The sequence below is a fragment of the Antechinus flavipes genome, chromosome 3 (assembly GCF_016432865.1).
Source record: "Antechinus flavipes isolate AdamAnt ecotype Samford, QLD, Australia chromosome 3, AdamAnt_v2, whole genome shotgun sequence".
In the NCBI taxonomy this organism is placed as follows: domain Eukaryota; kingdom Metazoa; phylum Chordata; class Mammalia; order Dasyuromorphia; family Dasyuridae; genus Antechinus; species Antechinus flavipes.
In genome coordinates this window covers 421,143,918-421,171,329 of record NC_067400.1, presented here as the reverse complement: position 1 = coordinate 421,171,329, position 27,412 = coordinate 421,143,918, and the positions used below count along the sequence as shown (strand labels likewise).

General features: G+C 35.0%; 1 protein-coding gene across 1 annotated transcript in view; it reads left to right on the top strand.

Annotated features, from left to right (window-relative positions):
* MYO3B (myosin IIIB) overlaps positions 1–27,412 on the top strand; it is a 601,952-nt gene that overhangs the window by 341,931 nt on the left and 232,609 nt on the right. Inside the window, exons 25-27 of the mRNA XM_051990668.1 lie at positions 20,436–20,547; positions 21,867–22,029; positions 23,745–23,825. Coding sequence (XP_051846628.1) covers positions 20,436–20,547; positions 21,867–22,029; positions 23,745–23,825 — 356 coding nt within the window. The remainder of the gene's footprint in view (positions 1–20,435; positions 20,548–21,866; positions 22,030–23,744; positions 23,826–27,412) is intronic.

The window sequence follows — 27,412 nt, the reverse complement described above, 5'->3', positions numbered from 1 at the left end:
GTATCCATTTTTACCACTGTTTCTTGCTCTCACTAAACACATGCCAAACTAACCAACTAACTGATGACATGCAGTGACAGGCCTCTCATAAATGGTATTTTCACTTCCATGAAACATTTTTAATAGAATACTGACAGATCATAAGACTAGGAGTAATTTAAAAATAATTCCTCATTAGGAAAGGATTAGGGGCCTCTGGGCTAGATGATCCCTAAAATTCCTTTTAGCTAGAAATTCTAAGATTAGAAACTGTTTTCTTTAGGAATGTTTAATATATTCAAAGGTTGATTTAAAAAAAAAAAGAAGAACAGAGTTATAATGTTAGGATATAGTTATAAATGTGACCTCTGACATTAACAGTTTGACCTTGATCAAATCACTTAAAAAAAAAATCTCCCTGGGCCTCAATTTCCCTATCTGTAAAAATAAAGGATTTGGATTAGATTTAGAGGTCCCTCCTAGCTTTAAATCCTCTGCTCTCCCATTAAAATAAGTGTTTCATTGGAACAAAAGAATAAACACATGTATAATATATCACATTCTTAGTATGATAATTCATTATAGAGAGTGGGGCAGAAAGATGTGGGACCTCTGAATGGGAAGACCTGGACTTGAGTCTTGACTACGCTGCTAATTAGAGGTGTGACCATTAGTCTTTTGCCCTTGCTGCTGATTAGATGTGTAACCTTAATCAAGTTCCTTATCCTTATAAAAACAAAAGGAACCTGGTTGACCTCCAAACTACTTTCAGTATCTAGTATTTTAAGATTTTTTTTGATTCTGTTAAAGAATGAGACTTTAATGTATTATTTATTCAATGTACCATTACTTTGCTCATAGATAACAGCTGTAAGCTAAGACTTCCTGTTAGACTTGCTAGAGATTAAGTATATAGAAAGTATATAGAATTTATGTCCTCTGGGTTATAGATACAGTTTGGTATCATACCTACAGTGAATCTAGATAGTATACATTGCCTGAATATATTGCATGTAAATAAATTCATTTACATGATGCAGTAGAAAAATCATGGGACTTCTGAGTCAGAAGAAACCTGGGTCAAATCTTGATTTAGATCCTTACTAGCTGTGTGATCTTGGGCAAGTCCTTTCTTCCTGTGTCTGTTTCCTCATGTGAGAAATTAATATACAAATTCTTACAATACCTATTTCTTAGGATTACTTTGGGAGAAGAACATAGCAAATCTTTTAAGTGCTATACAAATATATTATTTTATGGAAGCAAAGTCCACTTAAAAACTCAAAGTGGCAACATAGTTCCTTCAAAGTTTGAACAGATAGTCAGATTAGTGTCAGCCATTAGCTGCTTCTATTTTCCTATTTTTTAAGTTAGTTATAAAATAAGGGATCACTGAGAAAGTATTTTCTTTGTATATAGGACATGCTTTCATTAATGCTAATGGCAGTGATATACCTAGGGAGTAGAGAAGGTAATCTCAGCTTTGATCTCTGCTTTCATGTTTCTCTATATGTGAAATTTTAAGTAAAGGTCATTTTTCATTTCTCTGACAATATAAACTGTAACTGAAAATATATTCACATAATGCTTTGTTTATACTACAATATGTAAATAATAACTACTTATGTTAAATTATGACCATTTTAAATTAGTTTTAAATTCTGAAAATCTATCTCCCTCACTCTCTTCTATTAGTGATATCTAATTTTCTTTTCATATTTCTTTCTATTGCCCTCCTCTAGAACCTTACAATTTTGTGTCATCTGGTTTAGGGAATTTCCAGCAAGGAAATAAGGCTTCCCTTTCATGTTGGTTTTCAGACACAGTAATCCTAGGACTATTTGGGATCTGTTTAATGTGTACAACGCCTTAAATTTCTCCTTTTCAGATGTTTCCTTTGAACAGTTTCATGTTTCTAATTGTTCTTTTTTCCATGTTTTTTTTTCTTTGTGATTAAAATGGGATTTATTAAGGATTGTACATTTATCAAAACACCTGGCTGTGATAGTGAGTGAGAAAAAAATGAAAGAGATGGATGGTGAGACCATGGCATATTCATGCAAAATAACTTTAAAATAAAAGGATGGATTTTTTATAATAGCAAATATAATAGAATTTGTTTGTCTAAATGAGTGTTATCTGCTTCACTGTAGCCTTCCTTAGAAGTTAACTATTTATTCAAAAGATGGAAACATTGCTCAAGACATTTTTAAAATTTCTGTTTCATAATTGCTCTTAGAGCCTTTTTTTATGAAATGCATGTGAAATGTCAAGTGCTTGTGGACTTACTAAGTCCTTACAATGTGCCAGGCATTTTTCTAAGCTCTGAAGATACAAAGAAAGGTGAAAAGTCAGTCTTTTTCCTCAAGGAGCTCACAGTGTAATGAGGGAAACAACATGCAAACAAGTAGGATATTTGTGGGATAGATATGGTTTCATGATTTTGTAGCAATGTTTTCTTAAACAAAAGAACTGTTACCGCATTTGCTTGCCTCCTTTATTCAGTAGATTTAACTATGTGACCTGCCTGGTTTTAAAAGTCAATTAAAAAGTCAATTTTGAGAATAATTGAAAAAAATGTTTCATAGGTTGGAATTTTTTTCCAAAATAGTTTCAGCAATGAGTTTTTCACTTGCAAAAAAGTATCCAGCCTCCCAAGATGACAATTTTGAAAAGGAAAACATCCATCTGGATAAATGTTTTAGAAGCCTGTTTAAAAATAATTGTTAAGGACAGCTGTCATAGAATAGCAAGACTGGGGGCTGCTGAAAATACTAAATATTTGAGGTTTTAACCATTAATGACTAATATTTATGAAGCCCTGATGGAATGTTATGCTCAGTAAAGAAATAAAAAAGGATGTATTACCTGATTTAATGGAAATTATTTTTCAAAAATGACAGCCCCAGGTTCAAATTCCTCAGTCTTCTCAACCCCATGACCTACATCAATCACTCCATTTCTGCCAACTACAGAAGTGCCTTATACTTCACGTAATTCTGCCATGTCCATGATCTTTCTAACCATGATGTCCTACCCTTCCATCCCTCTACTTTGTCTTCCCAATCCATCATTCCTCCTCTGTATTCATACACCCTTCTTCAAAGGCTCAGTCTTTGAGTTGATTGGCTAACTATTCTTTCTCTTCCACCTGTAACTCCTTGGGTCCATTGACCTGTTGTTGCTCATATCTTGCCAGTCCTCAACTGTGGATCATCACCATAATTTCTTTTATCTCTATTCATAAATTGCTGGAGAAAATCACATCCCTTTTTCCACTAAAAATTAGTATTAATTAATCTCAACTGGACTAGACTATCAAAGGCCAAAACTCATTCTTCTTTGATTGACTTTCCATTATGGTTGCCTCAGCAATTGTTTTCAAAATGCAACCTCAAAGGCAATATGGTACAATGGAAAATGCTGGCTTTGGAGTCAGAGGACCTGAATTCAAATTTTGAGATACTTATACAACCTCAGGAGAGTCACTTAATCTCTCCAGGCCTCAGTTTCTTCTCCTGTAAAATAAAGTAATTGAAGTAGATGACCTCTTATGTCCCTTCGGACTCCAAATCTATGATTTTTAATCCCTCCTTACCTTCCTCTATTTCTTTCTCAATAAATGACCTTATGTCTTACTTTAATGAAATGATTATTAATTATAATTTTGTTGTTCAGTTATTTCTGACTCCTTGCAACCCCATTTGGGGTTTTCGTGGTGAAGATACTGGAATGGTTTAATCCTTTCCTTCTCCAGCTCATTTTACAGATGAGAAAACTGAGACAAATGGGATCAAGTGACTTGCCTAGGGTCACACAGCTGGTAAGTATCTGAGGACATATTTGAACTCAGGAAGACTTATCTAAGTCTTCCTGACTCCAGGCCTGGAATTCTATCCACTTAAATGATGATGATGATGATGATGATGATGATGATGATGATGATGATGATGATAATGATAATAATAAATGACAATATTTATGTGGCTAAGGATTTTAAAATGTTTATCCCCATTTTGTAAATGAGTAATTTGAGGCACACAAAGATTAAAGTCCTTTGTTTAGAATTATACAGCTATTAAATATCTGATGTAGAATTTGAATCTAGCTCTTCTGGCTACAATACAGTGCTCTATCTACTGTTTCACTTAGCTGCCACTAGATCACAGCCTTTAGAATCTTGTTATATACTCCTTTGTCTCCCTACTCTCTCAACTCTTCCCTACACACACACACACACACACACACACACACACACACACACACACACACACACACACACTCCTTAACCCATCATTTCTTTATTTACTTCAGTCTTTGAGGAAGGAAGCGACCTTTCTCCTCATCAAGACTAACTTTTATGTGCTTCTTCAATATCTTCCCATCTCCTTCAGAACAGTGCCCCAGTAGTCATTCTCCTTTTCTCTCACTTTCAATTGATACCTTTCCACTAGTCCTTTCTTTCTTTCTTTTTTTTTTCTACTAGTCCTTTCATTGCTATTTAAATATGCTTAGTCTCCCCCAGCCTTTAAAAAAAAAAGTCTTCTCCTAACTTTGCCATCTCCTCCCTTTTGGTGCTAAGCTTCTAGAAAAGTTATCTATTCTCATTGATATCTCCTATATTACCTACCCCTCCCCCTCACCCCTTATAAACCAGATTTCTAATCCCCCTCCATTAATTAAAATGTTTATCCCCCAGGTAACCCTTGATCAGTTAAGCTAAAAAAAAAAAAAATCTATTGACCTTCTCCCAGTTTTCATCTTGCCTGATTTCTCTTTAGTTTTGAACACTTTTTAATCACTAGTCCTTTCTCTAGCTGACTTCTTCAACTGTCAAATAAGTATAAAGTGACAGAATAGATCTTTTGATTCCTAAGTCAAGATTATTTTCTTGCATTCCACTATTTCCCTGAATTGGCCTTGTAAAATACTTCTATTAAAATATTCTGTGCCATGAAATTTCTTTGTGACATTCTGATAAAATTAGACAATGCAGGTAAACAGGGTGTTGTTTGTTGTTATGTAAGCCAAAGAAAAAACTAATCAATCAACCAGCATGTACAAGGCATTGTGCTGGAATCCAGGAATAAAAAGATAAACATGAAATATTCCTCCCCCTGTAAGTGCTTATATTTATGACCCATGAAATTGGTTATTGGTGGGAGAAATTTCCTGCAAAAGTGAAGACTTCTGGCACATGGAATAAGGTAGCATGCCCCATTTTGTCAGAGGCTCACTCTTTAGTTGTATTTTGTTTTATTTAGTCTCTGATTAAATGGAAGAACACCTAACATAAATCAAGTGTTTAACTTACATCTTATTTCTCTGCAGTAAAGCACACACCATCCAAAATTATTTGGAAATTGATTTATGTAGAATATGTCATGTTAGGAGATAATATTTAGAGACATTAATAGGTTACTTTGACATTATGGTTATGATTTATTGCATTCTTGGGATCACTAGATTTCCCTCTGAGTGTGTATTATGGTTGGCATTCTCTGTGAGGACAAAAAACCAAAGCCTCTTCTCTCCTTTCAACGCCATAAACTATGAAATTTCACAGTTTAACTTAATTATGATGGTTTGCTTCCTCACCTCAAGACCCTCTCACACCAAAATATCAATATAGTAACTATTGTCAAGTTCAAAATTTGAGTTCCCAAGGAAAAATGTTGCAATTACTGACAAAGTTTTTTTTTTTTTTTTTGTAAACTATCTAATAGATGTTACTCCAGAAGAAAAGTCCTTAAGTATTCAAGTGCCATCAGTGTGTTCAATATTTTGTTAAGCATTGAGGGATGCAAATGTATAATACTACATGATCCTTGTCTTGAGAAAGTGATGATCTACTGTCAGTTTTGCAATGTTTTAAATCTTGATATCATGAGCACAGCTTATCTCTGCCTGTTTTTCTCTGTGTTTTTCATTATTGTCATAAAACGTTACAAAAAAGAGAGAATCTATTCAAAATGTCATAGGACTTCCTCTAGGAAGTTTTAATATTTTAATCTTTTAATATTCTGGAGATACCAGCATAATAGCCTAGCCATCTATCTATAATCCTTCTCTCATGATTCAAGTGTCTCTTTTCCTTTCCTAGGAAGAGATGTCCTTGAGGAAACATGAATGGCTATAATTATGATTAGATTTAAATGGAACATTTGGAATATATAAGAACTTGCAAATGCATGCAAGATATTTGAGAAATATGATGCAAAACTGAATTTATTAAGCTGATTAATGTTTAGGTTTTTAGATTCTTATCTTATGGAAAACCAAGATCTCAGGAGTATTAAAATTACAAATAACCTAAAGGGTTATAAAGGTCATTAGGAGAGTATAGGATTTTGACAACTTACCCCCAAGATTTCATATAAAATACACTGTTTAAGATAAATATGTATGTATAAATATATATGTGTGCAGTACATACACACACATGTATATATACACACTCATATACATGTAAAATGTGACATATAGTTGTATGTAAATATATGTACCTATACACATATGTATAAATATATGTACAAATTGAGTTTGTAAAGGAATATATCCACACATGCACACACATAATATACTTATATTTCTGTGTCCATATATGAATATATAAGTATATGGTTATATTGGCACATATATGTATGCATTTACATGTATATTGTGTGTGTGTGTGTGTGTGTGTGTGTGTGTGTGTGTGTGTGTGTATGAAATGCTGGAACATCAGATGAATTGGTCTTGTACCAAGAATGGGAAATAATAGGCAAATAACCTAATTGGTCATTATTATACCCAAAGTGGTATGGGTCATGAATTAGAACTAGAAGAAACTTTAGAGATTATTTAATCCATCCCCCTTTTACAGATGAGGAAATTGAACCAGAGAGATTAAGTGACTTATCTTCAATCAATTAGTAGTAAGTGACAGAATATAAACACAGATCCTCTTATTTAAAGCCAGATGCTTTTTCTATGACCACCAAGTGGCAAAGGCTTCTCCTGTACAAGGCATATCTGCTACAGAGCATTTATAGAAACTTAGAAACAAGAACCAAACAGGATGTGAAAGTTGGGGGAGACTGTGATGTGCATCTCTATCTCTACAGAGAATCTACACTGCTATTCCAAGGAGATGCAGCATGTGCAATGGACACACCCTGGTAAAGATGTCTTGGTGAACAGGCTAAACCAAGTTGAAGCCAGCTGACAGGCCTCAAACCTGTCAGTGAGTTGGAGGAGATGTCCATCCCCAAGCATGTGAACACTTCCCCTGGTAGAATGGTTAGATGAGAACAATTAGTCCCAACAGCCGTGAAGATGGCTGAAACAGGTGCTATGGAGTCCTAAGAGCTTGGTCAGACATCAAAAACACCAAGATCATCCATTTCATCCCAGGCCATCAGCAGCCATCCTGACTTTTGTTTTGCCATTGGACTTTAATGACTCAGGAAGAGAGAGTGAGGCTGATGACTTTGTACAGCTGCCTCATTTAAATCCAATTCATGGGCAAGTAAATACGCTATCTGTGATATTATTGGTCCTTTTTGAAAATGAAGGATAAACAACTTGAAAGTAAGATAGGTTGAGAATAAATATCAATAAATATAAACATTCGATAAAACTTGGATAAAGTCAAAACATAAGGGAACCCCAAACCAATGATGAATCTGAAACAAAAACTGCATGAGTGGACCCTAAGCAAGAAGATTTTGGATGAATTCAGGACTTTGAGAACCAAAATATTTTGTAGCCATATCTAGACTTTCTGGAGAATTACTGAGGTCAGGATAACATTTGGAGTTCAAACACTCTCTAGTAACATAAAGTTAGATTTAAACAGTATGATAACTAAGTTTTCTGAACAATATAACAAGGCATTTCCCACAATTCCAAGGGGAAAAAGAAGAAGAGGAAAAGATAGAAAATCATAAACATCTCTGATATATCTTGTCCATTCTTATTTGCTTCACTAAATGTCCCTCTCACAACTGTGGTCTGCTCTAATTCTTAGTTAGCTCTGACTTGGGTCATAGGACCATAGATTGGAAACTTGATCTGACCCAAGAGATCTTCTTATCCAACTCCTTCACTTGATAGATGAGAAAAAAGAAACCTATAGTCAATGACTCACAGTCAGGAAGTAAATGCTCTGGACTTTAGTTTTCCCATCTGTAAGGTACCAGTACCTTTGACAATCTTTGATCCCATGATCTTATGGCAACTAATTGCTTTTTTATCCAAATCATTTACATATTGACTGAGTCCAGTTTTCTTTCTTTTTGAATAATCTCCAGTCACCTAAACTACTTTTCTTATAATTTGTGTTTTCTTTGGGAAACTCCCTATAATGAACTTATGAAGAAGCATTATCACTTCAAATGTTTATTGATTGAATACTGTGTAAAACCTCTAGGAATAGACAAGATAGGATGTAACCAAGCAGAAACTGAAAAGTTGGGTGAGAGTCACTTTTAAAATATTATTTTTATAGATGTATATCTTTTTTATGACAAAAAATGTTGTTCTCCATGGTGTTCAGGGATTTATTTTGTGAAAAGTCAGTGTATGTGCAGCAACGAAAATTCAAAGCTGCTGGTTGACAATGGCACCTGGTATGACATGGGAAGTACATTTTTGAACTTTTTCTCCAGGTGGCTTGCCCTGGCTTTGCACATGGCATGAGGTAGGTCTTCCAGGACGTGGGTTGAGAAGGAGGAGAACAGGGTGTGTGCAGGAAGTGGCTAGTCTAATATTGGGAAAGAATGTACAATTTTAGGAAGGTGGAGTCTGAATAATGGCATGGCTGCCAAATCTCTCAAAAGCTGCATTACTACACAGAGGCCCAAATTCAGGGATTTGATGCTTCCTAAATGTGTGATGACTTACTTTGTAGCAGATGGTGGCCAGCTGTTCTTCATCTCCTGTGAGGACGGACCATGGAGGGAAAATGGGATTTGAAATAAAGGGGCCTAGATCTAAAGATGAGGAAGACTTTTTTTTTTTTTTTTTAAACAACAAGGCAGTAATCACATACACAAAGTCAAACAAACAATTAAGGAGATTATTAAAATCAACTAAGATCAAACAAAAAAAGTCTTCTTTACCTTAATTGTCTGCTTTTTTGGGTGTCAAGTGTTTTCTAAGTACTAAATTGTCCAGGTAGATTCATAACTTTGAGTCAATGGGTGGGATTGAGAAGGGGTTTTTATAAAGGTTTGTTTATTTCAAAAGTAGAGCAAAAATAAGCATACCAACATTTCTCCAAAAACCTCAGGATTATACTCTCCTACATGCCATCTCTTTTTTTTTTCTTCTTCTTTTTTTGACAAGGCAATTGGGGTTAAGTGACTTGCCAGGGTCATACAGCAATTGTTAAATGTCTAAGGCAGCATTTGAACTCAGGTCTCATGATCTCTCTATTGCACTATTTAGCTGCTCCTAATCTATTCTGTCTTGATACTTGAGAGGTTTAAACTTTTAGTATAACTCAGTTACTACATTAGCATTAGTCAGGTCAAATTCTTATCTAAGTGTGTCATGACTGCTGAATGAGTTCTCAACTCAGCTTTTTCTAGATTGGTTCAAAGGTCACTGCCAGTGGTTGTTTCTTACTGTTGATACTACACTGGCTCAAGAATGTAGATTCTAAATGCTGAAACATCCTCCTGATCTTTAAAAATTACAAGGTCATAGGTTCCATTTCCAGAGGCCAAGATCCAAGACTTTAGAGTAGAGAAGGCTTCCAGACCTCACTTCTTATAACCTGGGTTTTCACTAGTTCTGGAAGTGAAGTCACCAAATGAAGTTAAGAAAACAGAATCAAAGGAAGGATATTTATTACAAAAGTGAGAAAAAATGCTTTGAAAACTGGTGTGATATATGTCTATTTCTTCTTTCCTACATGGGAATCAGGTATGTATTAGGGTGAAATATTACAAAGGAACAGGCAAATTGTTATAAATCATGTTTTCCTTAGTCCACAAGGTATTAAAAAATTAAAACTTCTGAAATAGTTATCATTAGTATTTTTTTACAACTACATTTGACTCAGCAGAACTGATTTCTGCTTAAAGGTTCTCTTCTCTCTTCCAAGATGTTGTCCATATCTATGTTAACGTTATTTATTTATTTATTTGTTTGCTTGCTTGTTTGTTTTTGCTTTTTATATAGCTTTTTATTTACAATATATATGCATGAGTAATTTTTCAGCATTGACCTTGCAAAACCTTTTGTTCCAATTTTTTCCCTTCTTCCCCCCACTCCTTCCCCTATATGGCAGGTAAACCAATACATGTTAAATATGTTAAAGCATATGTTAAATACAATATATGTATACATATCCATACAGTTATTTTGCTGCACAAGAAGAATAAGACTTTGAAATAATGTACAATTAACCTATGAAGGAAATGAAAAATGCAAGTGGACAAAAACAGAGGGATTGGAAATGCTGTGTAGTGGTTCATACTCCTTTCCCAGAGTTCTTTTGCTGAGTATGGCTGGTTTTATTCATTATTGAACAATTGGAACTGATTTGGTTCATCTTATTGTTGAAGAGGCCCACGCCCATCAGAATTGATCATCATATAGTATTATTGTTGAAGTATATAATGATTTCCTGGTCCTGCTCATTTCACTCATCATCAGTTCATGTAAGTCTCTCCAGGCCTTTCTGAAATCCTCATGCTGGTCATTTCTTACAGAACAATAATATTCCATAACATTCACATACCACAATTTATTCAACCATTCTCCATTTGATGAGCATCCATTCAGTTTCCAGTTTTTGGCCACTACAAACAGTCCATGCTAACATTATTGAATGTTGTCCTTCATAGGTGCTATCACAGAGATAACTTTGATCAATGCTTCTTTGAATACTAGTATCAAGCTAGACAGGAAATAAAAAGATGCTTGCCAAGGATGTTTGACAGTACCATGGAGAATATTTTGTGCAAAGTCCAAATGGAAAAAAGGATTTCCTGTAGATGGTGGAGTTCTCCAGATGTTCTTGTTTGCTGATGGTATTGTTTTTATTGCACTTATCCCTGAAATACTACAGGGCTACCTCAATTAGATCCATGACAACTCAAGAGAGATTGGACTAATAGTCATCCATATAATTAATACAACAACAACAACAATAACAATTAATGCTGGTTACATCTTCCTCTCTAAAATATTAAATCAACATATTGTCCAGATTAGCACATGCAATTAGACCACTGATTTAATCCATTAGTACATATACCTTTGGATAAGCCAATGAAGCTGAAAAGTAAACTGAATCCAAAATTGATTAGGTGGAAGAACTAGAACTCGATTGAATTTGAGAAACTATCAAGTGCTTTCAATAGTTCCAAGGTGTTCCTGATCAACAAACCTCCCCCTCCCCATTTTTTTGTTTCTTTGCTTATATCAGTGTGCTATTAGAGATACTGTAAAGCTATGTATTATGGAACACCAGATCTTAAAGGAATTAAATTTATATGTGATACTAAGGATAATAGAAAGATGCTGATGGGTATGTGTGTACTATAGTATATCACTAGTGATGACTTCCATGCATGATGAGAAAAGGAAAGCTCTCTTAGACTACTCTCTTGTATCCATGAGCTATTCAAAGAAGGCCTTGAGCACGTTGTGTAGTTCCTTTATGAAAGATTGATAAAGGATCTGGATGAGACTCTTACAAGATGTGAAGGCATGGATAGGTTATGATCTCCTCCATTGGAAAGGGTGATCATCTGAATGACATCAAGGATCTATGGATGTATGATTTGAGGGTGAAATCAATGTGGCCCTGGATCCTAATGAGGTCTGGAAAACAAGTTTTTTTTTTTAATCTCAAGTTTCCAAATGATTTTTTGTATTTCTTAAGAATTCTTAAGAAAGCTGTATATCTTCTCTATCTTTCAATTTGCTTAAATGTAAAATGAAATTAATACTGAAGTCTATGGAAAGCCTTTCCTGATTTCCCTAATCATTAGCATTATAAGTTCTTTCATTTCTTTTTGTATCCCCATTGCTTGGAACAGAGTATGTGCTTAATAAAATGCTTATTGTCAAATTTATACTACATCTTAAATTTCAAATCTTAGATAGCAGTCCTTATGTAGTCTCAAATATTATTTAAACTTGCAGAACATTAAGAACTAAGTCTTCCAACAGAAAACTAATATCATATCTCATGTGGCTTCCAGTCAAAGAGAGTGAACATGAATTATGTTTAATATAAACCCACCAGAACTAAAAATCATAGTAAGATTGCTAGGAAAAGGCATAAATATGAAAATATAATTTTTAAAACATTTTGCCTAGAAGGACAACAAATAGTAATAAGAGGGCCAAATTACAGTGTAAGAAAACTTAATGCACTGTATGACCCCTTTTTGAAAGAATGACATTAAAATACTCTGAGGCTGTAAGTTTAACTGCAACTACCACAACAGATGAAACCCAAATCCTTTAAAAACCTATCATTGACTCAGAGTTATACAAGGATTCTATATTAGGACAGATAGTTTGTACCCCTCTGAGCATAATCTCATACACACACATATTTCATATACATTGAAAGGTATTGTTTAGAAGGTGCAAATCCTAACCAGAAAAATTAAAAATGTGAAAATACATTTTCCTGGATGAAGTATAAAATTTGGACATTTAAATGGATTGGAAACTAATGTCAAAGCTCTTAGAAGAACTATGTAAACTACAAAATCTTTCTGTCTTTTGCTCTCCTTGCCCCATTCATAGCAGTTAGAGTAGCATTTCCTAAATTACATTTATGGAACCCTGGTGGTCTGCCACATACAAATAAAGGTTCCATTGGAAAATTGCAGTGTTAGTTACATTTTTCTCTCTAATATATTAAACATGAAATCATATATAGGTATATAAATTTTATATATCTACAAAATATTTACTATATATGGTGATTTTTCTGAGTAGGAAAAAAAAAAAAACCAGGCTTAATTCCTCTATTTTCTTCTAAAATTCTTTGAACTTCTGTTTATCCCAGGAATTTTCTATATATTTATGGAGTCTGTCAGTATATTTCAAGCCCCAAAAGTGTCATGATCAAAAATGTTTAGGAAAGATTGAGTTTGAGAAGGAATTAAGTAAAATAGAAAAAAACTCTAATTGATTATTTCCCATAGAAAACAATCTAGGATAACCTTTCTACCATATCACAGCAACTTAAGAGCAGCTTAATGCAGACCACCTTATATGAACCAAAATCTATCTACTCCCAGAATATATTCCTTCCATTCTAAATTAGTTCAGTGGCTGATTTAGTATTTCTCTCTCCAACCCAATTTATGTCCTCATATAGGAGACTTAATGTTCATATTCAAGTTCCCTTAAACATCCTAACCTGCAAGTTATTCTGTCTGCTCAACTCTCAAAACCTACTTTTTACTCCTCCTTAGTTAAACATAAAGATGGCAACATTCTTGATCTTACTATCCCCTACAAGTAATTCATTTTCATGATTAAGTATTTGGAAATTTCTTTATCTTTATTATAATTTCCTATCATTCCATTTCTGCCCATACTTTTCTCTTCCCAAACATATTCTTCATCTTCACCATTATTTAAAATCTCTCAGTACTTTACCAAGCTATCATCCCTGTTCTACCTTACTCTAATCCCTTCCCATTCTCAACACTTTAGTGAATCCAGTTCAACTGAATACCATCTCCTCTAAGAAATCCCCTATAACACCTCTCATATCCATCCTCTTCTCTCTACTCACAAAGCCACAATCCTAATCCTCATCATCTCTCAACATTTAAATGCTATTTTGCTACATCAATAGCATCATAGTTGATGTTTCACCCTTAAGTTTCTCACTAATTCAGTCCATCTTCACTGAATTGTGAAAGTGATTTTCCAAAAGTGCAGGTTTAAAACTATCACCCCCCTTCTATTCTTTTTTACCTCTATTATCCACTCACTATCTTCTGTTTGGCATTTAAGTCCCTTCACAATCTGATTCCTTTCTACCTTTCCCATATTTTTACATATTACTTTCCCTTCTCACATTCTGCAATTCAACTGACCAATTCCAGGATATTCTAATTCTTGTCTCAATGTCTTTGTACTGGGTTCTATCATGCCTGGATATCATAACTCCTTATTCCCAAGAGTTAGAATCCCTACTTTCCTTCCAATTTAAGCTTAAATCCCACTATCTGCACAAAACCTTTTCCAATTTCCCTGGTTGCTTGTACAGTCTTTCCCGGAAACTGGAGATTGAAGAGGGTATATACAAAATTGCCCTACTTTATTCCAGCAGAACACCTTGATTATGCTGATGTTCAAGTGCTTTGAGGATTACAAAGATTCTAGCTGGTTTTAGTCACATTTGATTGGCACACTGAATGGCAGGTGAGCTTTGAGATGATGAAATAATTCCCTCATTGGTGACCTGACAGGAAAAGCCAATGCCTCAGCGAATCTTTACAGTGAATGACCTGGTCTCATTTGAAACATTCTTCTATTTTTCATCTTGCCTGCAGAATGTATGATTTCTCTTCAAACTTTATCTCTTTGGTTAAGGATAGGAGACAGTGAACTTCGTCTTTTCCTCCCCACTGAGACAGAAGTTAACTGATTTGCCTAGTATCACACAATTACTAAGTGTTGAGATTCGATTTTAACTTGGGTCTTTCTGATTCCAGGCTCAGTTTTTGGGCTATTTTGCCATCTGACTGCCTCAAGAAGGCATGGAACAGGTCACTGGATCTCATATCAAATGAGGATACTATTTTTTTTTTATCTACATCCTAGAGTTATTATGGTGATAAGATGAGATAACGCATACAAAGGGATTAGACTGCCTCAAGAAATAGCAGATACTTTCTCAAAAATTAGATGATCACATATCTGGTGTGTGTAGAGTAGATTTTTGTCTTGGTATGTGTTGAAGTGTAGCTTTTAAATATCTCAAATTCTGTGATTTGGCATCATGTTTTATAAACTGTATGGCATAGAAATATCATCTATTACTACTTCCCACCAAAAGAAAAATAAACTATTCTGTAATTTCATTGGTGTGGATATTTAATGGGTTTTCTGATAACCAACATAAGCCTGATTTCCACCCTCTTATTCATCAAAAGCACAACTTTTAAACTCGACCCCCAGTAAAAAATTTCTTTTCTCTCCTCATATTTCTTAATTTGTTTAACAGCTGCATCCCTTTGCCTTGATCACATTCTACACTGTATCATGCTGATTTTCATACAGCATGGACTAGGGGAAGAATTATGGACTTTGGGGCACTGGAAGATTCCAGTTGGAATCTTGGTTCTGTGTGTTCATGAAAAAAGTTAATTTAAACTTATCAAGTCTCAATTTCTTTAACAGTAGAATGGTGATGACACATTCACTAATTACTTCAGAGAATTGTAAACAAAATGCATCTTAAAGCACTTCATAAAAAACAGTGTGGTTCAGCAGAACAACACCGACTGGAGTTAAAAGCAATACTAAGTTAGTCTTTGTATTCTGGATCTTAGTTTTCCCAGCTATAAAATGGGGTTGGTGGCCTCTGAGGTTGCTTTAGCTCTAACTCTGTACTTCTGTGTGAATTTATATTATTTTACCTTCCTTTCCCCACTTACTAGTTGATAAGTTCCTTTAAGGTAGGGACTGAATTTTTTTTTTGTATTCCCAAAGATTGCTATATAAATATTTGTTGAATTGATTTTGTTTGAATGTCAGTGACTTTAACCAACTATCCTTTTAATTTCTTTTTTATTGATACATTTTGTTGTAATATAACCTCTTCTTAACATTGAATCTCTACCCCATCCCCCTTTTTTGGAGGGGGGGGAATACAATTAAACAACATAAAAATCTAAACTGACAGTTCTGCCCTCTCCTATAATTTAACATTCTACCACTCCTTTAAAATATATTTTAGATAAAATTTAAAAATAAATGTTCATAGTGCCATTTACAATTTTTCTTATGAATAGTCAACCTTTTTTTTTTTTTAACCAACAAACATATCCTGAATCTTCCTAGTAGATCATTCACAACCTTTATGCTAACTAAATGTCAAAGTACCATAATATGATTATCTCTAAGGGAAGATTGTTTTCTCAACTGCCAGTGATCTTTTCATTTGTCTAAACTCTTTAATCTCTTCAATAGCAATATCCAGGTAAGACCTTTATGAACTTGGAGTCCCTATTTCCTTTCTCATTCTGTGTTAGAAGAAAATGAAAAATCTACATAGATTATCTAAAGTTGTTTTAAAGGCCCTGAGACTACTATTCTCCCAGTTATAAGGGTAATTTTTTTCACTTCTATGCATCTGCTTTTTTGGTATTTTAATCAGAATTGAGTATAATTTGTTTGAAATATAATAGGATGTTCCTCTCCTGATACTTTTTCCAATTAATGCTCTGTTTCAAAATGTTATCCTTCAAAGATTTAGATACCTGTTCCTGAGATTTAAAATAAAACATTTTGAGCAATAATTTTAAATGGAAATCAGATGGGATTTTTGGACAGAAACATAAAAATATACACTGGTTTCATTATGAGGGCAATGATTTGTATGTTAAGAAAAGGTAGCAAAAGGGGAAATAGATGAGCTCAGATAGCTTGCAGCTTTTCCTCCAAATTTCAAACTAATTTAAGAATAATTTCTGTATAAAAGAAGAAGTGCAATAAAGAAATGTGTCTTTATACTTCCCTAAGTTGTCTGGGCTGCCATGATTAATTTTTTTATCATAAATAATTTTACTGATTTATTGATTGTCTGTACCAGTTCCTCTGCCAATTCAACCTATGAGGACAGATCCAGAAAGGAAATTATATGTGCTCATTCTTTTGCTCATCTCCTGATTTGAAGACTTAGCAAAGACTTAGATTGAGCTACAAAACAAGATAGTATTTTAACTATTTGGCTTGGGTCCCTTCAGGATAGTCAAGATCCCAGAACCTATAGTGTGTATTATAAATCTAGATCATTTTTGCTGTAACATCTACAAATACAGTATAGAAAGAGGGAGATAACAAAAAATACTTCTGTGCATTCTGTATGTCTACTATTATCCAGCTGCTTTAGAAACTTTATGTTTCTGATTCTTCTGGAGCTAAAGGCCTCTACACATGAACTGGAGTATTATCTCTCACAAAAAAATATGAATTCAAGTGAAAAAAATCCATAATGAATTTCCCAGTACACATTAGTCCATGTGTGTATCCTTCTCACTTGGAAATTAAGAACTGCTGACCTTGACCACAACTTTGTCAGGACAGTCTGACATAGTTTCCTAGAGTTGATTGGAAGGTGAATTTAGAGGCCATGTAGTTCAACCTATCTTCATGGATGAGAGTATTGACTCTACTTAAAAAAAAAAAAAAAACTCAAAAAAATTATACAAATAACTCCTTTTGAGATCTGACATCAGGGACTTTTTTTTTTCTGCATCTAGTATATTCTCCATAGGGTGTGATGTAGGTGCTCAGGAAATATTTTATTATCACTAGCAAAAATTATTAAGAATAATTATGTTATTAAGAATCTACTATGTGCAAGGCTTAGATAAGTGATATATAAGCTCATGTAATATCACGGAATACTGGAACTAGGTACTAAGTAACCAATCAATAAATGTTAAACACTTACTCTGTGCCAGGCATCGTATTAAGGAAGAGCTAGGAATAAAAGTACAAAGAATTTTTTAAAAAATCCCCAGGCACAAGGAATTTATATTCTAATAGAAGAGACAAACACATATAAAAATATGTGCATCCTCACTTATTGAGAAGAAAAAAAAGCAAGTCAGTCCCTACTCTGAAGGAATTAACACTTGACCAAAAAAAAAGCACATCCTAAATATTAAAGTTAATAAGTACAAATATTTACAAGGCAGTTAAATGCAGGGTAATTGGGGAGAAAGGACATTAGCAATTAATTAGCAGATATCTAGAAAGACTTCATTCAGAAAACAGTTCTTAAGGCTGTGACTTGAAGGAAGAGATTGAAGAGCCAAGGTAAGGAGGGTGTAGGGCAGGTAGGGGGCACAGTGGATAAAGTGCTGGACTTGGCATCAGGAAGACTCATCTTATTGAGTTCAAATCTTTCCTCACATATTTAGAGGCTTTGTGGCCTGGGAAAGTCATTTAACCCTATTTGCCTTGATTCTTCATCTGTAAAATGTGCTAGAGATAGAAATGGCAAACCAGTATTTTTTGCCAAAAAAAAAAAAAATACCCAAATGAAGTCAAGAAGAGTCAGACACAGCTAAAACAAGTGAATAACAACAACAAAAAGTGGGATACATTCTAGGTGTCTGAATGGCCTATGCAAAGGCAGAGATGGAAATGGAGTATCATACTCTAGGTTCCAGTCTAACTACTGATTTTGCATGCCTCAGGAATTCTGTGCTTGGGTTTTCTGTCACACACCCTGCTGCCCTCCCCACAAACTCCTTCTCACACCTATTCCCATTGGAGATACTTACCTTTCCACCATCCACAAAATCAGATCAGGCCAGGCTGTGCCAGGGAAACCATGCTGAGCTATAACAGTGGGAAGCTAGAGATGAGGCAGGGCAAGGGAATCTGTGCTGATGTCATTCCTGCTGAGGAGGGGCAGAGGCTGACAGCTGGTTTCCACTGCTCCTCCTCTACCCCCCTAGGTTCCAGAAGCCATCTGTCTCAGTAGGCCACTGGGCATTGGCCCAGATGCCCAGTGGCTTTGCCCAAGCCTATCCAGTAGAGTCTCTGCACCAGAATTTGCCTTGCCATTTCCTCACAAAGGTGGAAGTGGGGATATCTTAGAGGTTGGAAGGGTTCCCAGGATCTTTGAATATAAATGTTTCCAAGGAGCTTGGCAGTAAATTTAAACTTCTTAAAAAAAAACCCACAACACTTCAAGGTCTAAGCTGAAAGGTTAAAAGTCTCAAACACTAACCAATTCAGCTCATTTTTAGGCTTCCAAAGGGTTAAATTTATTAGGCATGGCAGCAAAGAGGAAAGGAGGAAAGTATCCTCAAATTTCTTTTTTAGGTGATGACTAGGTCTTTTAATGTGATAATATGTTCAAGAAGTTTTATTTTGTTTTTAAAGAAAAATGGAAAAGTTCCTTGAATTATTCTTTGAATTAGAAATAAAAATTGACTGGAAAATTCAGAAGTTCACTAAAACAAAAGAACTGAAATGTTGGCAGCATGAAATTAATAAATATACTTACACCAAGTATTACTTTTTAAATAGGAAGCAAGGATTTTTTTTTTTTTTTGCAGATAGATTGGTTGTATTATGACAGTCCATATACACTTTAGTTTGCCTGCTTCCAAGATCACTGATAATATGCACAATAGAATGAAATGTGTTTTTTTTTTAAATAATACTTCAGCATTATAAAACTATGACTTGCAGAGCTGGTCCCTATCTTCACTGAAAGATGTAGAAGGAATTTTATTACAGAGTTCCAACATCAGTGAAATCATAGGTCCTGTTCCCCATCCTCCACAAAAGAAAAGCAGTACCATTTCCTTCCTTTTAAACTAGCTACCTATGCTAGAAGTTCAACTCTAGAGCTTTGACCTCTCCATTTCCTACTTGAAACAACTGACTCCACCTTAGACAACCAGGTATCCCACACTCCCAAGAGGCTTATTATATTGAGCTTTAATTTAGAATGAATCCCTAATTGGCATAGCCTATTTACCTTAGCATTCCAGAGGATAACAATCAGACAGCTTCAGCCTCCGGAGTAGGCTCACAGGAATATCACCACTACCATTTTCAATGTTTATTTATTTATTTATTTATTACTATATAAGCTGTGTGACATCCAGCATTGGATTCTAAGAGGCACAAATGATTTAGTTTTGCAGTCAAATGAAATTGCCATCCAATATTTTTAAATGCATATAAATATGAAAGCCTGATTAATAAAATTATAGGTAGCCGAAAAAATAGATAAGTTTGGGAGGGGAAGGGATCCAAATCTGTGATTTCATAGGAACTGCAACTCTTGATGAGAAATCCCTGTAGTAATGCAAAGTAGCCACTGTTTTGCAGCTTCTACTCATGGTGAGTTGCTTGAGGTAGTGAGAAGTTGAGTGACTCTGCCAAGAACACCATGAATCACTTTATGCAGGATAGACTAGATTCTAGTTCATTCTGACTCTGAAGCAAATGCTGTCTCTAATATCTTATAATGATTCTCACACAACTAAAAGTTAAATGAAACATTATAGCAAAATCTCAGGGACGTGGAAGTATAAACCACATATTTCTTCTTACCCCTAAAACATTTTCATCTTTGAAGTAGCATGTGATACATTGTTATTGACATGCAGAAGAGTTTTACTAGTAACAACCATACCATAAGTGTCATTGTGTTCATCGCAGTCCTATTTCACTGCATTCAAAGATCCTGAATCATGTACTCAGTTCTCTCTTTTGCCTCATAGGTACTATTATTTGGCATTTAGAGCCCATGAGTCACCACTTGCTAACAAAGAAAGTTGCATTGCTATCTTGGAAAAGTCCAAACTAGACCACTGGGTGTTGGGGAAAACAAAGGTAATTTTTTTCTTGGCTTTTCTATCAGTGACCACCATGTCATGTGTTTGTTTCTGTTCTCTGAAGGTTCTGGTAAATAGATGAGCTCCACCTCTGACTTAATAAGCCACATCTTAATTTAGAAATGACTCGTGATACCTTTTGTCATGGTAGGTATGGCAAGATCTCAAAGGTGAAAGGATGAAGTTTCCTTCTAGTTGCACATCGAAGGCAGGAACTGTTTTGCTTTATTTTGTTTTGTTTTTATAACCCCAGTGCTTTGAATATAACCAATACTTAATATTTATTGATCGAATTTAATTGAATTGATCATGGTGTTATAAAACAAATGAATATTGTCAGAATGTCCTTTCCAGTTTTTCTCATGCTCCTACTTATGTCCTGTTTCATTGGGTATGCCATTAATATCAATACCAATGAGAAAATAATTTTTAAAAAATCTAAATTTGGAGGATACCTATATTATTATGTATAGATAATTCTATATGCATTAATTAAGTACCTCAATGTATTTCATTCTTCTATAATTATTCCATTTAGTGTTATTATCTATTTGTAATACCATCTTTAAATCACCAACCAGAAACTGGTCCAGGAATCAAGCTTGATACATTAGCATTGACTTATTCATAATATGCAGATTTCTGAAGATCTCATTTGTGAACAACACAGGTCTGTTACCCTTCTTTTTTCTGCTGGCCCATAAGCAGCTTCTGTTTATTAGCACTTCCAGCAGAGGGTGTGTAGGGTCAGAGAGATGAGATAAAATCTCAGAGCTAGTAGTAGCTCAAGTAATAGCTGTAGCAGGAGAGAAAATCAAAGTTGTTGGCTGAACAGACTCAGGAATTGTCTTTTGATTTCCTTTGCCCATATTATATTTGCTTCCTGTTATTGTGAATATTCAAGGATAAGCTGCCCCTTATAAATGGAATGTATTAGAATACACTAAACAAATCACCTGTGTAATGAGAATAATGAAAAGAAAGAAATAACTTATTATTACCCAACGTGGCAACATCTACATTTCACAGGTAATACTAATGACAGGTTGCTTTGTGTTCTCCCCCTAGATGATTATTTGTTTGATTTCTGGTCATACTGATTATAGTGCAGCAAAGACTTCCTGGTGATGAAGCTATTCATATTTCTATTTAGAGTATTGTGTGGTAATGTCATATTTTCTTCTCATGCCTATATATGTATAAAATGGTGTTTGGCAGAATACCTGGCACATAGTTTTTTTATTATTATTATTTTTTTTACATAGCTTGATAAATGCTTGTTGCCTTGACTAATATTGAAATTGTTGTTTGTTCCAGGTTTTTCTCAAGTATTACCACATAGAGCAATTAAATTTGCTGCTTCGAGAAGTTATAGGCAGGGTGGTGGTCATACAAGCTTATGCCAAGGGGTGGCTTGGAGCTAGAAGATATAAGAGAATTAAAGAGAATAGAGAAAAATGTGCTGTTACCATCCAGTCAGGTAAATGTGTTCATTACTTCTGGGTTGTCATTTCAAGTTGTAAAGTTGTTTGCTAATCATCTAAAGCTTAGCTAAAGAGTTCTCTGTGCAACCAGAATAACAATCTTTAGTGTCTTTTTTTTTCTCTCTACCTAAAAGAGACACTTTTCAGATCCATCACCAAATTATCCACCATGGAATTGAGGCAACATGCTAGCTTCCATGCTTTTTGCCCTTATGGACAGTATAAACCTTTGAAGAAATGCATTAGTCATGCAGATCTTTCAGTCCTTTCTGATTTATTTCCTTTTGGCTGCAGAATGAAAGGCTACTGCAGGAGGGAGACAGAGACAGAGAGACAGAGACAGAGAGAGACAGAGAGAATATTTATCAAATGCTTACCTTGTGTGAAATGCAGGAAATACAACTACAAGCAAAAAGGTCTTCAAAGAACACCACTGCCCAAAATGAACTGAAATGGGTAGGGGGTTAGAAAGAATATATCTACTATTAAGGAGACTGGAGCCTACAAGGTGGACAGAGTGGAGGTCTGAGATAACATGGTCTGGTCTAAGTTTGAAAAAGAGCATTATAGGTAATGTGGGTGTTTTGCAAAATGAAGATATCCACGGCATCTACTATAGTACTTGGCAAATGGTAGTTAAACCATACATCTGAATGGAATTGAATGTCTTTTTTTTATTATTATTAATGTTACAGATAGCATTTGAGTGAATGGATTTTGTTGTTGTTATTATTATTATGGATAGTTTCTCTCATTTGTAGGGGAAAAATGCTGGGCTTAGGATATGTATTTTTATTGTTATTATGCCCAATGCACCTTACTCTACCCAGGATTCCATTATTCAGCAACCTGGGACCATTAATTATGATACTTATAAAAATGAGTGCTTAAGCTGGGAGGGAGCAGTTTTCCTCTCCCTCGCCCCTCCCCCGTTTTTAGGCAGTTTTAATTCTACTCTCCCTTGGCTGAAAAATGCAAATCACCCCTCTGAAATCCCTCCCATTTCTATTTTCTCCTTTATCTCTCTTTATTCTCTTTCCTTCCCCATTTTCTTCAATTTCCTTCTTTTCTCTCCCATTATTTTCTTTTTTATGCTTCTTTTTCCCTTGAATTTCCTTTTTGTCCTTCCTTTCACAAATCCAAAAGGACAAAAGAAGATTATTCCAATGTATATTCTATTGGATATCTCAATGCCAAACCTTCACCAACTCCAAGCCCTAAAGAGTTTTCATGTAATAGATTGCATGATAAGGATTTTGGTACCTCTAATCTCTTCCCCAAGATAGAAGATAAATGCCCAAAACTGTCCAAGAGAGGAGTCATTTACTTCCTCAACCCAGTTTGGAAATGACAACATCAAAGCTGAATCTATCCAGTTGCTTATGAACCATTGTTTATTCAATGTGTAAAAAAAGACAGTGGAGAGTGCTCAATTTTGCAATTACAGAGGTTAATATGGTCCTTCTGTGAAGATGGCATAAAATATTATAAAATATACCATTTTTTAAAATCACAAGGTAGAATTCTAGAAACAAAAAGACTCTTTGGAATTGATGGCAAAGTAAAAGGGAAGAGCGTCAATAAAAAAAGGAGAGGAAAAGAATGGAATGAGGTAAAAGATTAAAAAAAAACCCCAACAACCAGCTAATCTCAATAGTATAGCGCTTTCTCAAATTAATGTCATTCCCAGCACATGGTTTTGTATTTTTAGCTTGGAGAGGATATGATGCTCGCAGGAAGTTTAAGAAAATAAGCAACAGAAGAAGTGAGGCTGCTGCTCATATTCAAGCAGGTAATTAAAACATCATTTGCATGGTTCTACTCTCTATCTTAAAATTTGAGGCAGAACTCAGATTGGTGTTTTAGCCAGAGGGTGCCAGGATTTAGAGCTGGAAAGGGTCCATCTAATGTAACTCCACACACACCCCATGTCATAGACGAGGAAACATTCTCTTCCCTAGCAACTCTTTCCCACAAAAGCAGAAAAAAATGGTGGGGGTCTCTCTTAACAAGATGAATCCCTGAAAACCTAAGTCTCATGACTAAAACTCTCTGACTCATTTCATTACTGTGTACTAACTCCTCTGGGTTCTTGGAGGGTTAAGTATGACATGCCTTTGGTGGCACAGCTTGGCTGGGGCTGCCTGGGAAGAGCCAATCCTGGCTGCTGGGCTCATCTATTCCTTCCCTGGCTCCCTTGTCATTTTGATCTTCTACAAAACATCAGTGCCTACTGCTGCTGTTAAAGTTGTTCCTGCCAGATTGGTTTATTTCCCTGAACTAAGTCTCTAAGCACTTCTCTTCATCTAAAGCTGAATATGCCTAATTGAGGGTCTTAAAGAAATAGGCCCTAGGGTGCTACCTGAGAATCCTAGCGAGCAGGAAATTGGAGACCGAACAGAACATAAGTGACCAGTCCAATGAACTCAGCAGCAGCAGTAAGAGATATTATTTTAGCTACTACTAGCCTGGAAGCAAACTTGAAAAGCAACAATAAATATTTTTTGATATCTCTGCCTAGAACCTAAGCAGGGTAAAGTTCTAGATTTCAGGGCTCTGGTCCAGGAAATCTCCCATTATAAGTACCATTGCTTCAGTAAGACCCCTCTATGTTGTATCTGCTTTCTTGACATCTTCATTTACAACCAAAATATTTGGAGGCAAGGGAATAATTTTAAAAGTAAATGTATAATTTTTAAACAGACCTTCTTCCCCTATTCCTCCTTTTTGTCTCTTCCCCACCCCCTACCTCCAAAGATTCTGGACCTTCCAACTTCAAAGGGTTAGGAAGAGGAATGTAATTCTACTTACAGAATAAGAAAGGGAGGGTAGAGTTTATACAGCCCCAATCTCCCAACACACACATACACAGACTGTCTCCTTGTTAGAAAGAGATACTGTACTGATTTCTGGTTGGCTAAGAGCCCAACATGTGTTTTAAAATATAAACTTAAAGTTCAGATGTTGGAAATCCACTACAAAGCTCACTTGTCAGTATATAGAAATCATAAGCCAAATTCTACTAGGTTATGAAAACTCAACTGTATATTTTAACTTTGCAGGTTTATCCAGTTATGTCCTTATTGTTATACAAAGGTGCATAGCAAATACTTAACTGATAATTCTATGGAACTCTATAGTATAGCTCTGTGTAGTAGATGTCATAGAAGTACATATTTTAAAAATTAAAATTAAAAAGCCTAAATGTCTCTAGTGCTCCACTCCTCTTCTATCAAGGGCCATCCTCAACAGCAAACCTAAGTGAATATATGCTATATGTCTTGTGGGGTAACCATAGGTGTGGGAGAAAAAAAAAACTTGTAACTTGGGCAGAATCCTTCTATCATCACCAGTGGAACTCATGACCAACCATTTGGATAAGCAAATGGGTTGAACACAATAAGATGAAATTTAGTGGGAGTAAATGCAAGGTTTATTATTTGAGCTAACTCTTCCCCTCTCAACTATACAAATACAAGATGTTTTAGCTAGGCAACATTTCATGTGAAAAAGTGATTTTTAATGAACTGCAAACTTACTATGAGTCAATAGTAGGAAACGGTAGCCAAAAAATCTAATGAGATTACATTGCTTTAATAAAAAGTATCATTCTACAAGGAAGGAAATGATATTCTTTTTACATTTTGCCCCATTATGTTCATTTGTGTAAATCATATATTAAGAGAGACCTTGAAACTTAAGAGTATGTGTTTCCCCAATAGAAGATCCTTGATAATAGGAACTGTTTTGCTTCTCTCTCTGAACTCTGAATAGTACCAGGTACATAGTAGGCAATTAGTAAATGCTTGTTGATTGATTGGTATCTAAAGGAATGTGACTAGGGTAATGAGGAGACCTGAAACTAAGCCATGGTCAGGTAAAATATAGTCTTGAGAAGAGAAAAGAATCCTATAATATCTGCCTTCCACTGTTGGAAGGGCCATTACAAAGAAGGATTTTAATGCAAGAAGGAGAATCTTAGAAATCATCTCATTTTGTAGATGAGTAAGATGACTTATAGCAAAATTGGGTAACACAAGTTATCCAATATACACAGATTAATAAAGTCAGTCAGGATTCCAACTAGTGCCTTTTAATCTAGTCCCATTTCACTTGCCCTTAGACAGTAGAACAAAAGTCATAAAGGAAGTTATAGAGAAACAGATTTCAGTTCTGGGCAAGGAGAGCCTGCCTAACAACTAGTGATGTGACAAAAGGAAATGAGTCAACTATAAAGATAGTGAGCTTCACATCAAGAGAGATATTCAAGAGAAATCTGATTGACCACTTATTTAAAAAGGACATGGTGGTGGGTAAAGAAGGTTATATTCAGGTAGGGGTTAGACTAGATGACTTTGGAGATACCTTTTCCTAAAAGTTTATCATTCTAAGTCTTTTTAAATCTTTATTTATTTAATTTTCATTCTAAGTCTTTTAAGAGATTTTGGTATTCAAGAATAGTGACTAACTGTATGTAATCTTTGATCCCTAATTATGTCTAGCCAATGGACTCTGATGATTCTGAAGGAGAGAAGGAAACTGATAATTTTGTCTCACTTAAATCCAATTCACTTCCAAATCAAGATATCACCCTCTTGACGTCATTGGTCCATTTTGAGAACAAAGGATGAATAACAATTGGGTACCTGCTTGGCCAGTCAACTGTACTAAAAAAGCAATGCAAAGGCAAATGGCACTTTAGTTGCCTTCTAAAACAACAAGATTAAGAATCAGACTGCCATTTTGGTGTTGGCCCTTCCTTGGACTTATTAGATGTATGACCTTGGACAAAACACTTATTAAATTCTCTCAATTTCAGTCTCCTCATATATGTATTGGGAGTAAATATATTTATCACAGGGTATAAAAATATACTTTAGTTAAAATATTTTATAGCCATAAAGGCTTACCTATTTAAAGATGAATAACTATTGGCAGTAACAAGGCTGAGATATATTTAGGAAAATGGTTTCTGATGTTCTAAGAAAGCCAACTTTCATCAGGTAACTTCCTCTTCCTCCTAGGATTGTAGGATCATGGTACTAAAGCTACAAGGCACCTTAAACCCATCCAATTGAACAGATGAGGAAGTCGAGACAGGTCAAAGGATTCAGAAACAGGACTTTAAGCTAGGAGCTCTGATTGAAGAGCCTACATTTTCAGTTTTACCATGCTATGACCCCCATTTTTAGATTATATAATATTTTAGTATTTCTCTTAAAGGCCTAATTGATTTTTTGTTTTGTTGGCTTTGCAAAGTGTCACCTTCTAACTGTGAGTCTCTGAGCATTACTTTGCTCTGTTACATCTCAGAATAACTCAGGTCTCCAGGCAAAGTTGGTCCTTTGCTTTTAAAAGACTCTAGTAGGAGGCTAAGAG